This window comes from Miniopterus natalensis, chromosome 1 (genome assembly GCF_054644295.1).
Source record: "Miniopterus natalensis isolate mMinNat1 chromosome 1, mMinNat1.hap1, whole genome shotgun sequence".
Taxonomy (NCBI): domain Eukaryota; kingdom Metazoa; phylum Chordata; class Mammalia; order Chiroptera; family Miniopteridae; genus Miniopterus; species Miniopterus natalensis.
In genome coordinates, this window is record NC_142081.1 from 174,384,297 (window position 1) to 174,405,879 (window position 21,583).

At 38.7% G+C, this 21,583-nt stretch overlaps 1 protein-coding gene across 4 annotated transcripts in view; it reads left to right on the forward strand.

Annotated features, from left to right (window-relative positions):
• FRYL (FRY like transcription coactivator) overlaps positions 1-21,583 on the forward strand; it is a 231,489-nt gene that overhangs the window by 169,359 nt on the left and 40,547 nt on the right. For 3 of the 4 annotated variants that reach the window (XM_016206964.2, XM_016206950.2, XM_087827575.1), the window contains exons 32-46: positions 407-575; positions 3,861-4,120; positions 5,107-5,247; positions 8,117-8,285; positions 10,003-10,087; positions 10,610-10,722; positions 11,691-11,841; positions 12,510-12,613; positions 13,481-13,666; positions 15,256-15,460; positions 16,834-16,955; positions 17,730-17,920; positions 19,250-19,344; positions 20,422-21,029; positions 21,152-21,249. In XM_016206964.2, coding sequence (XP_016062450.2) covers positions 407-575; positions 3,861-4,120; positions 5,107-5,247; positions 8,117-8,285; positions 10,003-10,087; positions 10,610-10,722; positions 11,691-11,841; positions 12,510-12,613; positions 13,481-13,666; positions 15,256-15,460; positions 16,834-16,955; positions 17,730-17,920; positions 19,250-19,344; positions 20,422-21,029; positions 21,152-21,249 — 2,697 coding nt within the window. The remainder of the gene's footprint in view (positions 1-406; positions 576-3,860; positions 4,121-5,106; positions 5,248-8,116; positions 8,286-10,002; positions 10,088-10,609; positions 10,723-11,690; positions 11,842-12,509; positions 12,614-13,480; positions 13,667-15,255; positions 15,461-16,833; positions 16,956-17,729; positions 17,921-19,249; positions 19,345-20,421; positions 21,030-21,151; positions 21,250-21,583) is intronic. The other variant, XM_016206959.2, reaches the window with a different exon arrangement.

Genomic DNA, 21,583 nt, shown 5'->3' on the forward strand with positions numbered 1-21,583 from the left:
GAATTTTTAGTTTGTATTTCATATTTAATGTATGATTAACCTAGATCTATTTGAAGATTTTTTTCCACTTGTATGTGTTTTATATAGTCCTATATTTGAATTAGAAAGTGATATATCTTTTTCAAGTAATTAAGTTGTATATTAAGTTGCTGAAGTTATTTCCAGACTATGCTACTAACCCAAAACATTGCCATTAAACACAAGGAATGTAATGCCTTGTAAATAGTTACAGATCTTTTGCAAACATTTCTTGGAATTTGAAATTAACGTGAAATATTTCACAATATATGCAGCAATATAATTTTTAAACTGGAATATTTCTTGGTAGAAGATTTCTTTTTTCTAATTATAGCTGGATTTTAGAGAACCCATAAAATCTTAAATTGATGGTATTACATTCCTGCAGATCCTGGAACCAAAGATGTTTCGCTATGCTCACAAACTGGAGGTACAGAGAACAGAGGGAGTGCTCAGCCAGCTGTGCCCTCTGCCGCATCTCTACTCTGTTTCATATTACCAGTTGTCTGAGGAATTAGCAAGGGCGTATCCTGAGCTGACTCTGGCCATATTCTCAGGTATGATCATTGAACTGCTTTAGTAGTTTTTTTCTTTTTTAGCAATCATTTCTGAAACACTACTTCTAGGAAATTTTAAATATATGAAAGTTGAGGTTGAATCAAAACAAAACATGTATTTACATAAGACACTTTTTCGTCAGTAAGAACTCTTAACACTGATTCATCATGATATTTAGATGTCTTATTAATGAAGTCTTTACAGGACTTATCGCTTTGTCTCACTTTGCCCTTCCTTCTCCACTCACCCCAGCAGAAAGCAAACTAAAAAAAACAAACAAAAATGTAGGAGTGGTCTTCACGTGTAATTTAAAAATATTTCTTTAGTAGACGAAGAACTTCCCGAATCTTGTAGTATGTGTTTTATCCGTGTACTGGCCTATGTTTAGAATAATGCAGGAAGCCCTGGCCAGTTCTCTAAGTGGTTAGAGTGTCAGCCAGGCCACAGACTGACGGGTCCTGGGTTAGATTTCGGCCAAGGACGTGTGCCTCATTTGCAGGCTCCACCCCAGTTGGGGCGAGAGCAGAAGGCAGGCAGTCGATGTCTGTCTTTGTCTTTGTCTTTGTCGCCGTCTCCTCCCCTCTTTCCCCCCCCCTCTGAAAAGCAGTGGAGAAAATATCCTCAGATGAGGACCACGCACAGGGGTCGTGCTCGGCCCGGCAGCACACACTAAGGTGAGGCAGGGTAAAGGTGCAGGTGTCTCTGTAGGTGAACCCTGGCCATGGGGAGAGGTTCTGCACTGCCCTTAAGCAAAGCTATCGCTGGGATCCCACACTGCTCCCTGGCCCGGTTTCCTTCACTTGGGCCAACAAATATTCCTGCCAAGGTTTCTGAAACATTAGTATATGTGTCAGGCATGATGTCGTATCTGTCTGGGTCTCCCAGGACTCAGCTTTAGGAAAATTTTGGGGTCCATCTAGTTTAACCTTTTGCCTAAAGAATACTCCATTGTATATGCCCCCATAATGCTTTACCCTTTAACTGAAATGTTTGTTTTATAACACAAAAGATTCAGCTAGTTTCCATGCTTTCCACCTGCAACAAGATCTTGTTTGCGTCTGGTCACTGGACATGCACCAGAACTGGCATTCATGGGGTTACCTGGTTCTGCTGTGGTCTTTTCTTTCATTTGGCTCAAGACAGAGTGGCCTCAGCCTTCTTTGGGTTTCTTTCCACAGTGCCTGTTTCAGCAGTGGAAATGGTTTGTTTCCCATACTTAATTGATCTGGGGGGGGAGGAATAACTGAAATTCTCCTAACAGTTCTTAAGCAGTTTTCCTGTCTAGTTTGCACTGGTAGATGGCAACTCCCAGTCCTGAAAGCCCTTTCAGGTTGGACGTGGACGGTCATCAGCGCAGTGCAGTGGCCACCACCAACACAGTTTTTCTGCTGCTGGGCCCTAGAGGCTCCTGCACAGAAAGCACAGGAGACCAGCTGGGTCTCAGAGGCCATGGGATTGGTTGGGATAAATATACTTAACACTACCGAAGTGTACAATTAAAGTGATTGCAATACATTTTACAATATGTGCTTTTCGACACAATAAATAATGTAATTGTAAGATAAAAGATAATATTTGTACATGGAAAAATTGACACATGAAGAATCTCACGTATTTTGGTTCTATCTAGGGGAGATTCCCATGATGCACTTGTTACTTTTACATTCGTCTCATTTAATGCCCATGACTAATCTGTCCAGCTCCCCCACACACTGACACTCTCCCAGTCAGGGTCTCCTCATTCAACTCTTTCAGAGCCCCAGGTCTAATATTTCATGCTGGAGGCAATAGCATCCATGTATTAATAGAGGAATTCTTACAAAGAGTAGAATTGAGCGTAACTGTATGCAAAGCACTGGACTGAGCACTTCATTGGCATTGTATTGAATCTGCACATAGCTCCATGAGGCAACTACTTTTGTTGCCCTGTTTTTACAGAGTAATAAATTAAGGATCAGTGGTTGACAGGTTGGCCATAAGGCAGCTTGTATGGGGCAGAGCTGGGGTTCAAATCCAGGTACTTGTGATTGCAGAGCCAGGTTCCAAATCACTGATCCTCTATGTTCATGCTTTCTAAAGAGTAAATAAGGAGCATGTAAAATAGGCAAAGAGGGTGGAAGAGAAAAAAGATGTTTATTTAAAGCGATATATGGCAAAATGAGCTTTGGAATCAACCTTGTGTTTGACTCCTCTGCTCATTGCCTGACCTCAGGCAAGTTACTCTGCCTCTGTCCACCTCACAGATTAGTCATGGGCATTAAATGAGATGAATGTAAAAGTAACAAGTGCATCATGGGAATCTCCCCTAGATAAAACCAAAATACGTGAGATTCTTCATGTGTCAATTTTTCCATGTACAAACATTATCTTTTATCTTACAATTACATTATTTATTGTGTCGAAAAGCACATATTGTAAAATGTATTGCAATCACTTTAATTGTACATTTCGGTAGTGTTAAGTATATTTACATGGTTATGAAATAGATCTCCAGAAAATTTTCATCCTGCAGAATGGACACTGTACCCACTAAATAATAACTACCCTTTTCCCTAGTCCGTGGTAACTGCCATCCTACTTTTCATATAAGTGGAATCATACAGTATTTGTGTTTTTATGACTGGCTTATTTCACGTAGCCTAAGGTCCTCAATGTCCATCCATGTTGTAGCAGGTGACAGATTCCATTCCTTTTTAAGGCTCTGTAGTCTTCTGTTCTGTGGATATACCACATTAGGTGTACTTATCCATCTGTCGAGAGACATTTGGGTTGTTTCCACTTCTTGGCTGTTGTGAATAGTGTAGCTGTGGACATGGATATGCAGATATCTTTTTGAGACCCTACTTTCAATTCCTTTGGATATGTACCCAGAAGTGGGATTGCTAGATATGTGGTGGTTTGTTTTCACTTTTCTGAGGAGTCCTATACTGTTTTCATGCTAGATATGTGGTGGTTTGTTTTCACTTTTCTGAGGAGCCCTATACTGTTTTCACATAGTGGTTGCATCATTTTATAATCCCACCAACAGTATGCAAACATGTATTTATCTTAACCACCAAATGTATTTTATATAAAAAGTAAGAATGTGATATATGTTAGCTGCTAATTTTCTTTATGATGTCATCAAGGTCAAATTTATTAAAAGAAGAAACAGTACTCATAATTTTTAAATGCAGTGAATAAAATCTGTCTTTCTATTCTTTGATTGATATGTTGAAATTAATTACAAATCAAAGGGAAGCAAAATTATATCAGTTCCCTCTTTTGGCTTGTTTTACCTGCAGAGATAAGCCAGAGGATTCAGACAGCTCACCCTGCTGGGAGACAAGTAATGCTGCACTATCTGCTGCCGTGGATGAACAACATCGAGCTGGTGGATTTGAAACCTTTGCCCACAGCAAGGCGACATGACGAAGATGAAGATGATTCCTTAAAAGACCGGGAGCTTATGGTGACCAGCAGGCGCTGGTTACGAGGAGAAGGCTGGGGGTCCCCACAAGCCACTGCAATGGTTTTGAACAATCTGATGTACATGACAGCAAAGGTAAAATGGGTTTGAATTTGCTGTTGCTGCACAAATTTACTGCATTAGGAGGTGTAAACAAGGCTAGAAATACATAAAGAGATTAGACAATCCTGTGACAACCAAACAAATATGCATTATAAATTCCTTTCTCTAAAATAAACTTCTCATTAGATACAAAATACCTTCTTGGGGGGGAGCTAAATCAATGTAATTACAGTCATGCTCCACTTAATTGCAGGGACATGTTCTGAGAAATTCATCCTTAGGCAGTTTTGATGTATAAACATCAGAGTGCACTAACATAATAAACCTAGGTGGTATAGCCTACTACCCATCTAGGCTGCATGGGATAGCCTGCCGCTCCTAGGCTACAAGTGTGTACAGCATGTCACTGCACAAAACAACACGAGACTAAATCAAGCACAAGAGAGCGTGATACAGTCAAGAAACATGGTACACATGAGGGGTCTGAGGCTGCTGCTGGCGTAACACAGCATACACTTTTACAGCTGACTTTTTTTTAATAAGTAGAAAGAGTACACTCTAAAGTGATGATTCAAGTATAGTAAATACATAAACCAGTAACGTAGTTATTTACTATCATTATCAAATATCATGTACTGTACATACTGTATGTGTTGTACTTCTTTATGACTGGCAGCGCAGTAGGTTTGTTTATACCAGTATCACCTCATACTTGAGAGTAATGTGTTGCACTAACATGTTATGATGGCGACATCACTAGGCAATAGGAATTTTTGGCTCTAATGTAATCTTATGGGACCTGCATCATATGTATGGTCTGTCGTTGACCGAAATGTCATTATGAGGTGTATCACTAATGATATTTATGTTTAGATTTGGTGAAAGAAATGATTATTCCTCTAAAGTATGGAAAAGATTGAAGCTGCCTGTAAAAGCGTTATTTTCTAATACTTCATAATGTGACAAGCTTGTTACATACTAGTCTTTTCTGAGCTATGTGTTATGTTTCCCACACCTAGTACGGTGACGAGCTGGCCTGGTCGGAGATGGAGAACGTGTGGACCACACTTGCAGATGGCTGGCCAAAAAACCTGAAAATAATTTTGCACTTTCTGATCAGCATTTGTGGAGTGAATAGTGAGCCAAGCCTCTTGCCTTACGTATGTGTTCAAGTTCATGTGTCTTGTAACGTCAGAGTGTAGGCATCAGTAGACCAGCAGAGGCAAAGCGGGGCCAGGATAAGGACAGGAGGGAAGTGGTGCAGGATTCACTCATGGGTTCGTTTAACAGATATTATTGGCCAGTTCTTATTATAGGCCAGGTGCTCTTCTAGGTCTGGGCATTATAATCTGATGGATGATACAGATTTTACTTATTTTTTATTCATTTAATGAATAAGTGAGTAATTTAGTAAAGTCCAGTCATGATAAGGGCTGCGAAGGAAAATTGCAGGGGACTGAGAGTGCATAACCTTGGAACCACAGCTGTCCGGGAGAGCTAGAGATGATGCTCAAGAGAAAGTGATACTGAAGCGGCAACCACAACAATAGTTTTCGCTGCCATTGGGCTGGTAGAGCGAGGTGGTCAGTCCGAGCTCAGTGCCTATAGAATTGTGCCTAAAACTTCTGGAAACAAGGGGAAACTTGGTAAGAGGTATACACAAGGAAATAGACAGCCTTTGCCTTCTAGGGGGGGAAGCAATCCCCAAATTTGCTCATTAAGAAAATAGGAAATTATCAAACATGCAGGTTAAACCGAATATACACGCATGCCCGCAAACACGTGTGTATACATGTGGATACATCACATGGCAGCATCTCCTAGAAGTATGTCCCATGGGAGACTGTCTCTGGAGAACATTGCCCTAGAACTTCTTCAAACAGACCATTCATAGCCTTGCTTTACCCAGCATGTCCCGAGTTAACTCGGTTACTGAGATCATTGTCTGGAAGGCATGTCGTTGAGTAGCACATAGAGCAGGGGAGGCGTATGGCACCAAGCAGTGTGATCTCACGTTACTTCTGACCACGTCTCCAAATATTCTCCCTGTCCCTGAGCCATACTGACCCCTTGCTGCCCTGCTCTCACTCAGGCCTTCCTACCTTGGGGCTTTGCACTTACTTTTCTCTCTCTCCCTAAATAACCACGTTGCTCGTTCCCTCACCTACTCGAGTCTTTCCTCAACTTCCCATTCTCATTTAGACCGACCGTTACTGGTTCACTCCGTCTTAAAACTGTAAGTGCCCCGCCCCCACACAGGACTACTTTTCTCTCCCGGCATTATTGATTTTCTTCGTCGGGGTGCTGAACACAATACAATGTACAGATGATTGATTATAGAATTGTATATCTGAAACCTATAGAATTTTATTAACCAATGTCACCTAATAAATTTTCTTAAAAGGTGCCATTTTTAATGACAATAATTCTTAATTATCATTTTTTAAATTATTTATTATAGGCCAGGCATGGTACAAGTACTTCATCTACATTGTTTCACTTAATTCTCAGAATGATTCTGAGTTTAGTGAGATTACCGCAGTTTTACAGAAGATAAAACAGGCAGACAGAGAAGTAATTTCCTTAGTCACACAGCCGCTTAGCTTTATCACGTAGGAGAGCTGGAGTTCCAGACAGGTCTGTTTGTGAGGAGGGGTGAAAATTTCATGGAGAAGGCAGTGGATTTGGGGAGAGGAGGGCTCAAGGACTTGACAGGATTAGGGTGGCAGTGTCCACTCTGGTCTCCACAGCCAGACAGAACACGGGCACAGAGAGGCAGCAGTGCACCTGGCAAATAGAGCAGGATGGATGGATGGATGGATGGATGGATGGATGGATGGATGGATGGATGGGTGGATGGGTGGGTGGGTGGGTGGATGGTCGGACTGGATGGATGGATGGATGGATGGATGGATGGATGGATGGATGGATGGATGGTCGGACTGGATGGATGGATGGATGGATGGTCGGACTGGATGGATGGATGGATGGATGGATGGATGGATGGATGGATGGATTGGATGGATGGATGGATGGATGGATGGATTGGATGGATGGATGGATGGATGGGGCAGGAAGTCAGTTCTTGGTGGGTAACTGTGATAAGACCTGTGGTGTGACAGAATATAGCTTGCTGTAAGGTCTCTCCAGAGGACATGTAAAACAGAGCTTCTCTCATGTCTGTGTGCATACGAATCATCTGTTCCAATTCTGGAAGTGGGGGTAGGGCCCGAGATTCTGTATTTCTAGCAAGTTTCCAGGTGATGGCTATGCTGCTAAGACCACATTTTGAGTAAGGATAAGAAAATGGAAAAACATACATAGAATGCATACTACTGAAAATTTTTCATTTACTAACTCAATACTATGTACTGGGTTATAGTGCTTTATACATCTTATTTAACTCTAACAACTATATGAAGTTGGTGCTATTGCCCCATTTTGCAGAAGGGAAAACTGAGAGTAACTTCCCAGCTCAAATAGCTAGTAAGTGTTAGATCTACATTCCAATCCAGGCTCTGTGTCATTTGAGTTCAGTTTAGTTCTAGATCCTTCCTTCATCTCTTCTCTAAACTGCTAGGTTGAATATAGAGAAATGGAAAGGCAGAATAAAAGATAAATCTTGAGTTTGAAGCCTGCCTGACTAAAAATAAGAGGAAAACTTGGGATGATATCAATTGAAATTTTTTTCCATTAAAAAATAAACTGATTTATAGGAAGCAATAATTTTTTGCTTTTCTTTTTTTAATAAAAAGCAAAAATGTAAAGGAAGTAGGTAACGTTGTGGAAACCATTAAACAATATATCCAGGTTGTTCTATTAAGATATAATGTTGAGGGTTTAGAGGGAGGATAGTATTTATAAAGCCGATTAATCGGTGTCTTATTGCTGATCAATGTTGTATTCAAATTTAAATTGTGCTTATTTGTCTACCACTTAAAATGGAACCTACTCTGATAAAATTTGTCTCAAGGTAAATTTATGAAATAAAAATTCTACTTTTTCTTTTTGGAATGACTTTTGTGACAGGTGAAGAAAGTTATTGTGTATTTAGGCAGAGACAAAACAATGCAGTTGCTAGAAGAACTAGTGAGCGAGCTGCAGCTGACCGACCCTGTCAGTTCAGGAGTCACTCACATGGATAACCCCCCGTATTACCGCATCACTTCCAGCTATAAAATCCCTTCTGTCACCTCAGGTAAGAAGCTATTTAAAGCTGATTATTTTATCTCAAAAGAGGCTTTACCTGATTGTTCATTTTAGTAAGCATTCGCTTTAAACATCATCAAAACAAAAGGAAACATGAGTAATGTATGGCAGTTAACTTGATAAGATTTTGTTAATCCTCACTTGAGTAAAGAAATTTGACAATGTAAGGATTCTTAATATTACAGAGGGAAACATTTATATACTTATTCAGAACTAGAATATAGATTTATATATTCTTATATTCATTTTAATGAATATAATTAATGTTAAATGCAGAAAATACTTGCTGAAATTACTCTGTAGTTTTATATTTAATTATTTGAGCATATATTATTCATAGTGTCCATTTTGCGAGTGTATATGTATATACACATACATTATAGTTATTATAATATTTTGAATTGAAGAAACTGTGTCCTTGAAGGAATAACTTTCAGTGAAAATTGATGTAATATCTGGGCTATTGTAGATTACATTTTTATGAAACTCTTTGTCAGTTTATATTAAATGTTTTTGGCCTGTTAATTACAACATTATCTGTATAATTAGAAATCTTTTAAATTATATCTTTATAATGTATTTTTTGTCATCTATTTTTATCTCAGCCTTTTTCTTCTACCTTCTTAGGGGATTTCTAATAATGCTTCTACTGAATGTTCCATTTCCTCTAGAATGTGTTTAATTCCACAGAATTAGAATTAGAATTTCTTTAGTAATGCTCTGCTCATGTTTCATGATTGAACTATTTCCATATCTGATAAAGTTTTCTCTCAGTAAAAGTTCGTATTTTCTCTATATTGCTGTTTGTTTTGATTTGTCTTAGTAAAAGCTTTCCTCAAAAGCCTATGAGTTCTAGGTCTGTCTTTGTGTAAAGAGTAGGGTATTAAGAGGTTGACTGGATGTTCTGTAGGTATATATGGAACTGGTTGACTTAGTCATTTGTTGTACGATGATCTCTTTGATGCAAGTGTCTAGGTCTTTTCTCTTGGATTAATCAGACTTCCCAGACAAAACTCTGCTAGTCACATAGGGGGTGTAGGGATATGTGTGAGTGTGCAAATACATATAATCCATCGTTACATATATTACACACAACGTAGTCTTCAAGCCTTCTGGTAGTCCCATGGGGTAAGAATATTGCAGGGTGTACAATCTCAAATTTTAGTATATATATATGTTTTCATGTAATGCCCCTATTCTCAGTGAAATACTTCCTCCCTCAATTGGACATGGTGTCCTAGTCCAGAAATCTTCTGATTTAGTCTCATCAGAAAAGACTTCTGGCAGTGGAGAGAGACAGGGGGATAGATCTTGGGGACCAACTACTTCTGCAATAGATTCTCAACCAATTCTGTCGTTGTTCGCACCACCTTCAACTCCTACTTCCAGCAGTACTTGATGCCACTAATTTCTTAGCCTTTTGGAGACTCAGCAGTATAGATATGGAAGCTTCTTGGTTTCCTCTACTACCAGCTTAGGACTCAGCCTTCTTAACACTTAATTTACTTCCTGTCCATTTGTCTTTCAGCATCCAAATGTTTGTTGCTGTTGTCTTCTTTCCTTCTTGGTCATTATAAGCACATTCCTTTTTTAAAATTCCTTCGCTCCCATTTTAATGAAGTTTTGACATCTGTAATTTGATGTCTTTTCTTATTGAGTTATCTCAGGTTTTAAATGCACAGATACTGTTTTATTTCTTATTACAGGAACTACTTCCAGTAGCAATACAATGGTAGCTCCCTCAGATGGCAATCCTGATAATAAGCCCATAAAAGAGAGCATGGAAGAGAGGTAAGTACATCAGTTCTTCATCAGCCTTTCAGTTTGACAGATAGTGTCATCAGAACGAACAGTGATTTCTGCATTGGCATGTATATTCATTGTGTTAGAATCCTAGTGAAAAATATATTCCCATTTTGGAAATTTTTCACCTTGACTGTTTCAACATTAAAGATGCTGACGTGCTAGATTCTAATATGCTCAAAGGGATGAACTGGTGGAGTGTGGTCAGTCACTTTTTGTGTTGCTTACATTTTGAAACTTCTAAATGGATATTTTACTCTGCCTGTTTTATATAAAACAGGTTTCACCAGAACATTATCATCACAACAATTTAAGAAAAGTCTTCAGGTAGAAACAATTAGCTTAAAAGCTTAAGCTTTTGAATTGTGAGGTGGAAATTAATGCATATTATGGTAAACTTTTGTTAATATTTTGTGTACTGTGATTTTTTTTAAATGTAGAGAGTGTAACGTAAAGTACAAATACTGTCTTACTGTGAACCGTGACTAACTACAATAATCATTCCCGTAGCTATGTGCACCTAGACATCTACAGTGGATTAAACAGTCATTTAAATCGTCAACATCACAGACTAGAGTCTCGATACAGTAGCAGCTCTGGAGGATCTTATGAAGAAGAAAAAAGTAATACATTCCAAATGTTCTTTTATAACTACAATGGCAAGGTGTATTATTAATTATATTAATGCTAATATGTTTTTCCAGTAAATTGTTTTTAAAAAGAGTATTTAACTGCCACTAGTGGTGTTCCAACATAATCTGAAATAATCTGGATTTTAAGAAACAGTGTAAGTGGGGAAAATTTGTTTTAAAAGCCCAGGTTTCCTGTAGATAAATTAGAAGGAACTTAAGAATTAGTTCTCAAAGAGCATCATGGAACAGACACTGGGAACAGGTTGCTTTTTAAAACAGGTTGCTTCTTAAAACAGGTTTGCTCTTTCTCCATGGATTCCCATTTTATTAGGGAGTTCTCCCTTGCAGTTGCAAAGGAAGTAATCTACCCAAGTTCACTAAAGCACTAAGGTAGGGTCGGATGGAAGCACAAGCCTTCAGACTGGGAAGGGACCCTGAAGATGTTCTGGTCCAATCTCCTCACTTGGCACAGGATGGAACTGAGGTCCAGAGAGGTTAAGTGACTTACCCACGTCACACAGAACTCACATTTCCTGTTGGCATTTTTACCGCACCCTGCAGCCCCACTGTGGGGAAAGCAGATTTCCTTTTAAGATGGGTTTTTGTTGGCCCTATCTCAGGAAATTTAGAATTGAGTAACTTACCAGAGGCCCTGTCACAAGGCAGCTTCACCTGTAATGCGGTTACGTGGCTTGGACATCAATTATGGAATCACAGGAAGTGCTAATGTAGTTTCCTTTGACATAAAGGCTGGAACCTCAATTGGTATCTCTTTCTCTCTCTGATTTGCTTAATTTGTTAATATCTATACCCAGGTCTCCCTAGCAAACAAATGTCAAAATAGTGGGAAATTATTTTTATCACTCTCCAGTGCTATAAATAGTTGGTGTCTTACTAGAGTTTGCTTATATTGGCAGAAAATAGATGGTGTAGAAAATGAGATCATTTTATTTTGATAGGTGACTCAATGCCACTTTATTCTAATTGGCGACTGAAAGTGATGGAGCATAATCAAGGAGAGCCACTACCCTTCCCACCAGCTGGAGGCTGCTGGTCACCACTGGTGGATTACTTGCCTGAAACGTCATCACCTGGATTACCTCTTCACAGGTGGACTACAGCGTCATTCCTATTTCATACGAGCCAAATTCTGCTTAACACTTTCAGCTTTCTTGATGCTATCTGACAAGACAGGATTAAAGCAATCTTTCTTTAGATACTGCAACAAATTAGATCAATGTGTTCAGGTTTTAAGAAATCTCAAAACTCAGAAATCTATCTGTATACAATTAATATTTTTCAATCTAATTGTGCTGCTGCTTTTCTGGGTGTCTGGCATAGTTACTTGACCTTTCTGGGACCCAGTTACTACATCTGAAAAGTACGATTTTATGGTAGTAGGCACTGTTATTTTGAATTGAGTTAAACTGAATTTTACTTAACAGAATCACAGGAGAGCAGTTACTGCATTCCTTGAAAATGTATTAATTCACCAACCACGCATTGAACACCTACTATGTGGCAAGGAGTGTGCCAGGTCTTAGGGTTGCAGATGAAGAAACTAGGGCCCTTGACTTCAGGAAGCCCTTAGCAGATGGTTTTTTCCTAAAACTATCACTTAACAGTTTCTTCGGCTGTATTTCTTTCCCTCAATTTTTCTTGAGAAGTTGTGGGGTTTTTTTTTTCATAAAATGCAATATTAAAGTCTTCATGTGATCTGCATACAGTTTTCTCTAAGTTCGCTGTAGTGAAACTTTGATAACACTCATTTGTCGCAGGTGTAACATAGCGGTGATCCTTTTGACCGATCTGATCACTGACCACAGCGTGAAGGTGGAATGGGGAGGCTACCTCCATCTTCTTCTTCATGCAGTTTTTATAGGTAAAAAATACTTGGTTCTAATTCCTTCCTTTTATATTTCTGTGATAACTGAAAGACAGTATGGCTTTAACAAAGTTGCGACGTGTATGTTTCTATTTTTTCCGTGCTATTTCCATGACACTTGTTACTGTGATGCTTGTGGTCTTGTGGGTTGTTCTTAGAGTCTCTTTTAGCCACAGGCAAGTCTATCCCCCTTCCTCACCCACTGCACACACAGATACACAGGCCCTCTAGCAGGAAAAATTCTGTAGCCGTTGCAAGAGTAGTTAATTTACCTCTGGGGTTGGAAACTTGCAGAGTAAGTGCAAAATTGAAATGGGCTCTAAGTGTTTCCCCAAAGACTTGGATTGTGGACAGTCTGATTATTACAGCTGAAACTCCACTGTGTCTTCTGCAACAAATATGTGGGACCCGTCGCATCGGCAGTACCTTTCATGCTTGTAGGATTGGTGTCAAGATAGCCATCTTCTCCTGAGTTTTCCTGATACGCACGTTTATATGTGTATTACTTCCTTCAATAATCAAGCATCTACTGACTTTCTATTGTGTGCTAGGCACAATAGACATTTGCCTTTTTAAAATTCATTTACAGCTAGTGTTATGCAACAGAGTAGTTAATTTCTAAAATGATTACATTTTGGACATAAAACTTATTGAAAACTTACCTTGATTCTCCCCAGTTCTATAGGACAGTAGGCTGTTGTAAAAGTGTGCACAAACTATAGGCCAATAAAAAACTTTATGTGGCATATCATTTTCCACAAAATATTTTACATAATTTCTGCCTTTTTTTTAAAGGATGCATTTGGTAGCAAGAATTCTTGTTATTTCTCTTTACTGATGATCATTTTCTACTGTTCCTTTTAGGGTTTGACCACTGCCACCCTGAGGTGTATGAACATTGTAAACGCCTGCTTCTGCACTTATTAATAGTAATGGGACCCAACAGTAACATCCGAACTGTTGCTTCTGTCCTTCTCAGGAACAAGGAGTTTAATGAGCCCAGGGTGCTTACAGTCAAACAGACTGCACACTTAGATTATACTTTCACAGGTATTTGCTTTAAATGTATTGTTTGAAAGAGGAATCACACTTCATTAAGTTGGAATTGTGCATTAGAGAAAAATCAAATAAATAAAAGTTGAAATACTAGAGTATGTTTTTTAAATGTAGTTTTTTAATTTTAAGTACCATTGACATTATTTATTGACCAGTAAAAGAAGGAATGCAGTTTGGGGTATTTTAGTCTTTGCTGCCTTTAAGGATCTTCATCATAGAAATGTTAAGTTCTGAACTTGTAAATTGAAGATATAATGAAAGAGTACTTAATTTACTCAGCACTAGTTATGAAAAAGATGTTGAACTTTTTATTAGATCCCTCCCAATATCAGGATCTGAAAAATTGACAAAGGAACACATTAAAATTTTTTTTATTCACTTGATTATATTTACTGCATTTAAAATGTTATACTTTTTTTTTTTTTTTAATATATCTTTATTGATTTCAAAGAGGGAGGGAGAGGGAGGGAGAGAGATAGAAACATCAATGATGAGAGAGCCGTCATTGATCAGCTGCCCCCTGCACGCCCCGACTGGGGATCAAGCCCACAACCTGAGCATGTGTCCTGACCAGGAATCAAACCACGATCTCCTGGATCCTAGGGTAGTGCTCAACTGCTAAGCCATGCCCGGCTGGGCAATGTTATACATTTTTATTGTATTACCTGTTCAGACATCTTTATTAAACTTGATTTCCTTAACTAAAAAAAAAAAAAAAAAAGTTATACATTTTGAAGTATATATTAAGTTTCAAATCACTCATTTTGAAGCAGTGAGGTCCAAATTAATGAAACTTTAATATAAAATTTATTTCACTGTTGATATGAATTAGTTTTTACTTTGAAAGTTATATTTACTTCTTTCCTAGTAGCCATAATTTATTTATTCCACTCATCAGTATCCTTAGGTTAATAATAGATGATCTAGAAAATAGTTTGTTTTTAAAAACTTAAAATTACTTTTTAAGTTAAAACCATGTTATGTACTTAATACCCTATACTTCGTAAAACAACAATTAGGAAATTTATTAACCTTTAATTCTATGATTAAAAGAGGAATGGAATGGAGTTTGGTGCCTTTTTATGTTAAAGCATCTTTATTTAAAAGATGGTTGTTCTTGTTTGTTTTTAAGTTTCCTTTTAAGACGGACATTAGTCATAACCTTTAAAATATTCAATAATTGACATAATATAAATATTACAAATAGACTTTAAAATTGTCTTTCTTTAAGAAAGTAAATCAGAAAATATATAACCCTTTTCATAAGAAATTAAAATCATTGCACATCATAGAAATGTGACTGACTTAATAAATGTTGAAATACACTGAAATATTGGGAAACTGCACTTTCACCTTTCGTCGGCAGATGGCAGCCGAAGACTGAATAGTAAATCCAAACAGTTAATAACAGGCTGTGAAATAATGTTTCCCAAAAAACTCACTTGGTGTAATTTGGTGTTTATAAGGCTCCAACAGAAGGAGCTCTGAGTCCCTTGTAATCTGTAAGGAACAGTAGTTCAATTCAGTCAATAGTGTGTGAGATTCTCTAAGGTTTGATATTCACAACCGGCTTTCTCTTTCAGCAGGTGTTAGTGATTTTATACCTGATTACCAGCCCTCCCCTATGACTGACTCAGGGCTTAGCTCAAGTTCTACCTCTTCTAGTATCAGCTTAGGAAACAACAGCTCGGCCATTTCCCATCTGCACACCACTCTCCTCAACGAGGTTGACATCTCAGTAGAGCAGGATGGAAAAGTCAAAACCCTCATGGAATTCATTACCTCAAGGTAATAGTTGGACCTCTTACCATCTGGCAACATCCATGTGTGAAGTTCTTTTAGCTACAGGGAACCCTATTTTTTTTTGAAGTGCCATTGATTAGAAATACACCGTTTGTGCTGTGCAATATTAGTAAGATTATGGTGCACCAAAGACTGACTTTTCTTTGCATTCACACCACTATACCTGAGAAAGGCCTTAATTGTGTCTAGATACCAAGTACCCAAAGATAATACTGTATTGTCTAAATACATATCCCACTTTCATTAGCTACTTTACTAGTCAATTATCAAATATTTATTTGTAGTCTACTCTTTGCTTGACACTTTAAGTAAAGAAGAAACATGGGTGAGGAGAAGGGCTGGTATTCACAGCAAGAGCAAGGTCTCGGGGCATGAGAAAACAGACTGTGATCCAGTCTGGCTGCAACACTGAGGAAAGTTTCTGGACAAGAAAGCTTGGGAGAATTCAAGCTGGAGGGCCATGAAGCCTAGGCCATAGGTTATAGATCTTTTATCTTTTTTTTTTTTTTAATGTATCTTTATTGATTTCATAGAGGAAGGGAAAGGGGGAGAGAGAGATAGAAACATCAGTGATGAGAGAGTCATTGATCGGCTACCTCCTGCTCGCCCCCTACTGGGGAGTGAGCCCACAACCCAGGCATGTGCCCTGACCGGAAATCGAACTATGATCTCCTGGATCCTAGGTTGATGCTCAACCACTGAGCCATGCCTGGCAGGGCTAGATCTTTTATCTTTCAAGAAAGGAGACATTATTGAAAACCTTTGAGCTGAATGGGAAAGGTGGGAGACACAAATATGTTGAGATAATCATCCTCTTAGTGACGTATAGGATGGAGGGACTGGAGGCAGCGGCCACCGAAAAGGTTTTCAGGGCACTTTGGGCTGAATTCATTAATCAAGTGGTGGCTTGGAGAGTACAAAGACATTTTAAAGAAAGAATCCACAGGATCTTATTCTGCCCTAAATGGTCCCTATAGCTTTCACTAGTAAATGAATTTCTTTGCATTACAATCTAAATGCCGGCTGGCCTTTACAAATGCAGTGTTTTGGCCTGTAACACAGAAGCAGTAACCGATACTCTTCTCACTTGGCAAAGTTTGTCATCTTTTCCTACTCCCCGTGAGTATGACTGTCATGGTGGCAGACTGAACTTATATATGACTTGGGCCTTCCTCTGCCTGCACCGCTCATTATTATCCAGGTACAGCAGTAGGAATAGTAGCCGGTGCGACTCTGACACACTATTCAATGTACTCAAGCACGATCCTTTCTCATTGCAAAGGGGTATTTTAGGCCAGTATGAGTAAAACTGTTAATATAAGTTAAACAAGGGAAATATATCTGTTCTCTGTTTTCAGAAAAAGAGGGCCCCTTTGGAACCATGAGGATGTTTCTGCCAAGAATCCCAGCATAAAGAGCGCCGAGCAGTTAACCGCATTCCTGAAACACGTGGTTTCTATCTTTAAGCAGTCAAGTGCAGGTATCTTTCAGTATTTGAAATAATATCTACTTTCCAGGAGATATTTTAATGTGGTGTCAAAACTTCTGGTAATGTTTAGCAAAAAATGGACAATAGATAACGTTTAAAATTCAAGATTTTAGACAAGTTTTCTTTTTTAAGTTGATAACAGGTTTGTTTTTGTTTGAAGAAAAATTAAGTTACTACTTAAAAATAAAGCTGCTTGTGATTCTGGGGTGCTTAGTTTCGTGAATGATGGCATCATAAAATTATAATACAATTGTGTAAGAGAAAAAATTACATTAAAGAACATATGCAGAGGTGAAAAACTTAAAAATTCTTTTTTATATAGGTACAGGCATCTCTGATCTAAAATTTAAAACATTCTGAAAACTGTAGTAAAAATGTAGGGTGTCTAAAGCAGTGGTTCTCAATGGCAATGTCTGGAGACATTTTTGTCACAATTGGGGGGCAGGGGCAAGTGGTTACTACTGTATGTGGTTGGACAGAGGCTAGGGATGCTGCTGAACATTGTATACTGCACAACAAAGAATTATCTGGCTAAAATGTTAGTAGTGCTAAGGTTGAGAAACCCTGTTCCCAAGGGTGACTTGAAGATCAGAATGAGGAGTCATCTAAGTGCAAATAGAGTTTAAGGAAAGAAAACAAATTGACTCATAAGATGGGAGTGCCTTCCGGTTTGCCAAGGACCAGGTGGTAGATGGTGAGCCTCTGGTTGTGACCCCTATGTTCTGGAAAACAAGAACCACCTACTTGTTTCCTTTCTTTTCACAGAAGGAATTCATTTGGAACATCATCTTAGTGAAGTCGCTCTGCAGACAGCACTTTCCTGTTCTTCTCGACACTATGCTGGGAGGTCCTTTCAGATTTTCAGGGCCCTAAAGCAGCCTCTCTCTGCAGCTACACTTTCTGACGTTCTCTCCCGACTTGTAGAAACTGTAGGGGATCCAGGAGAAGATGCACAGGTATTCCATTAAATTTCTTCAGCAGTTGTTGATGGTCTGCTTATAGTCAAGGACTTTAGTGCCAAATATAGATCCTACAGGTAGGGTAAGATCGTGGTCATGGAGAATTATTAATGTCAGATGTTAACAAAGGTTTGTGATTTGTGATTAATATTTAATAACTTTAGTGCCTATTAGAGAAAGCCTTATCTTTACACACACACACACACACACACACACACACACACACATATCTATCTATCTATCTATCTATCTATCTATCTATCTATCTATCTATCTATCTATCTATCTATCTATCCCTGGACATTAGAGATAAAGGTAAAAGAGAGAAGGAGATTAAATATAAGGTAGAATGCTGAATTTCATTTTTTAAGATAAATTAAGTGAAATATTGCAATAGAGAACCTAAGTCTCTGTTACACCGTCCTGGACGCTGGGGATACATTAGTGAAGATGACCAGGTTCCTGGCATTCTGGAGCTCACATTCTACTGGGGAAATAAACCTCTAATCCATCAGGATTATACACCACAATTTTACCTAGTGATAAATGCTGATAATAATAAGGTAGAGTAACAGGTTAAAGAATGGTGGAAAAGAGGGAGTAATTTTTTTTTTAATCCTCACCTGAGGATATGTTTTTTGTTTTATGTTTGTTTGTTTGTTTGTTTGTTTTTTCATTGATGAGATAGAGAGAGAAACATGGATCATGGCCTCCCATATATTGGATGGGGTTATCCAGAGGCAGGAGATTGACAAGGTAGGCAGGTCTAGATCATGTGAGGCCTTGTACACCCTGGTGAGAGGGGAGTTTTACTCTGAATGGATGGGGAGCCACTCACAGGTTTTGAAATGAGGGTGATGGGAATGATTTGCTTTTCAAAAACTTGCTCTGGGGACTAGGTAGAGTCCTTAGAGGGGCAAGAGTGAAAGCAAGGGGGTGTCGGGTAAGAGGCTACATACTATAAGAGTCCATGCCGAAGTGGTGGTAGCTTAGATTAAGGGAAGCTGTGGAGATAGAGGAAAGGGGTCAGATTTAAGATATATTAAAAGTAATATTTTCAAGACTTGAAAGATTTAATTTAGACGTGAGAGAAAGAAACGAGGATGGCTCCTAGATCTCTCTCGTAAGCAATTTGTGGTGCCATTATAATCATTTTATGCCATTAATTTGATGAGTTTCATCAATCAGCAAGATCATGTTGCTTTAGAGTCTAATCATTTTGTGATGTTAATGTGGAGTTTGTCCTATTTTTAAATCTCATTGAGAAGCACACTGCGATTCCTTTTTTCCGGAGCATAATTAATTCGAGTCTGCCCTTTTTTCTAGGGATTTGTGATTGAGCTTCTTCTCACGTTGGAATCTGCGGTTGATACTTTGGCTGAAACCATGAAGCATTATGATCTTCTTTCTGCCCTTTCTCAGTAAGAATTTAAACCAGGCAACCTGTAGATTCGTATATAGAACTTCAATGGCTAAATATGTGTAACTGTGAAACTATATTATTCTAATACTGGTAGTGAGAACAGTACTCAAGAGCTCGGGTAGGTAACCAGTGGGAAATGGGCCTTAGACAGTGAGGACGTGTGAAGGCACAGAGCTAATAAGTGGCCATGCTGTTCCTCTTGTGTCCTGGTCAGAGATGTGCTTCATTGACAAGGTCCGTTCCTGCCACTCTTGGCATCCCATTGTCCCCCCAGCAGGCCAGGCCCCTCGGGACTCACACCTTCCACATATGTTTCTTCTCCCTGGAGCTGCCTCCCTCTGGAGCCTTTCTCTTCCTTGCAGACCCTGAATTGACTGAATTGAAGTATCCTTCAAGTCCCATCTCAACTGTCATCTCCTGGCTAAGCTTTTCTTACTCCCCCAGGGAAATGCTAATTATTTCTATCCTTTGGGTTCTTACAGAGTTTTCTTTATATTTTAATAACAGCAATTAACAGGCTACAAATGGATCAATTTGTTTATACATCACTACCCTCCCGGTAGATTTTATCAAATATTGCTCACATTTTGCACACTGCTGGCACATACAAAAAGTCTTCTGTAATTACTTTTCAGTCAGTGATAATTGAATGTAGGGGAGGAGAAATCAGAAACTAACTTTTGAGCTTGGTTCTTTTGGAAAGAGTGTATATAGACAGAAAGAGGCCACTGGGACATTCTGGGGATAAGACAGATGAGGTCCTAACGGTATGCTGGACATAACGTTTGCTGAATCCCAGGCTGGAGTTATGTGTGATTACTACAGCAGAATTTTCACTTCATGTCAAACCTTATCCAACTCAAGGAAACAGTTGGCCACAGTAGGAAAGATACTGTTGTCCTTTCTGCTTTAATGTGGAGGGAAGAACTCAGATTTCATTAAGCAAAGGCAGATACACTTAAGAATTATTTTCCCTGGTAGCAGTTACTGTTTTTCAGTGTTTTCAAGAGTAAAATTAATGCAGCAAAAGAAATGATTATGCATGCGTTCATCTTTTTTTTTTTTTTTTTTAAAGAACCTCATATCATGATCCTGTAATGGGAAACAAGTATGCAGCTAACAGGAAAAGCACTGGACAACTCAATCTAAGCACAAGTCCCATCAATAGCAGCAGTTATTTGGGATGTAACAGTAATGCAAGAAGTAACTCTTTGAGATTAAGTTTAATTGGTGACCGAAGAGGTGACCGGCGGCGGAGTAACACACTGGATATAATGGATGGACGGATGAACCATAGCAGTAGTTTAGCGAGGACTAGAAGCCTGTCCTCTCTGCGAGAGAGGGGGTTATATGATGTGCAGTCCACTACTGAGCCTACCAACTTGATGGCCACCATTTTTTGGATAGGAGCATCGCTTTTAGAATCAGATTATGAATATGAATACCTCCTGGCTCTCAGACTTCTCAACAAACTGCTTATCCATTTGCCTCTGGATAAATCAGAGAGTCGAGAGAAGATTGAAAGCGTACAAAGCAAATTGAAATGGAATAATTTTCCAGGCCTTCAGCAGCTCTTCCTCAAGGGTTTTACCTCAGTGTCTACACAAGAAATGACCGTGCACCTCCTCAGTAAACTCATCGCTGTCTCCAAACACTCACTGGTGGATCCTTCCCAGCTGTCAGGTAATGTTCATAGAACCACTCCTACACTTGGGAAATAAAATGGTTTCTGTGAACCATTAAAAAATACCTTTAGCATTTAAAATGATGTGCAATAAAATTGGTTATTTGTTTGTTTTTTATAGGCTTTCCTCTTAACATCCTTTGCTTATTGCCTCACTTAATCCAGCATTTTGACAACCCAACTCAGTTTTGCAAAGAAACAGCTAGCCGAATAGCAAAGGTAAGCAAATGTTATGCTGAAAGATAACACTGGATGGAAATTTTTCTAGAGTTTATCCTCCGGGGGGGACTTTTTTACTGTCACTTCCTTTGTGAATTTCACATCTAAGTTTTTATTCTTTTTATGCATATAAAGGTGTTATATAGTAATGATTTCAGTTACAACCACTCAAATGACAGTGAATAAAATTATTTAATTAGAGTAACACTCCTCTGAGTCTGTCTTTTTCTGCTCCATTTCCCTACTTTACCCTCTACCTTTCTGGCAATTTCTAACTCATTCATTTATTCACTAGCAAATGTTTACTGAACACTGGGTTAGGTGCTGGAAATAC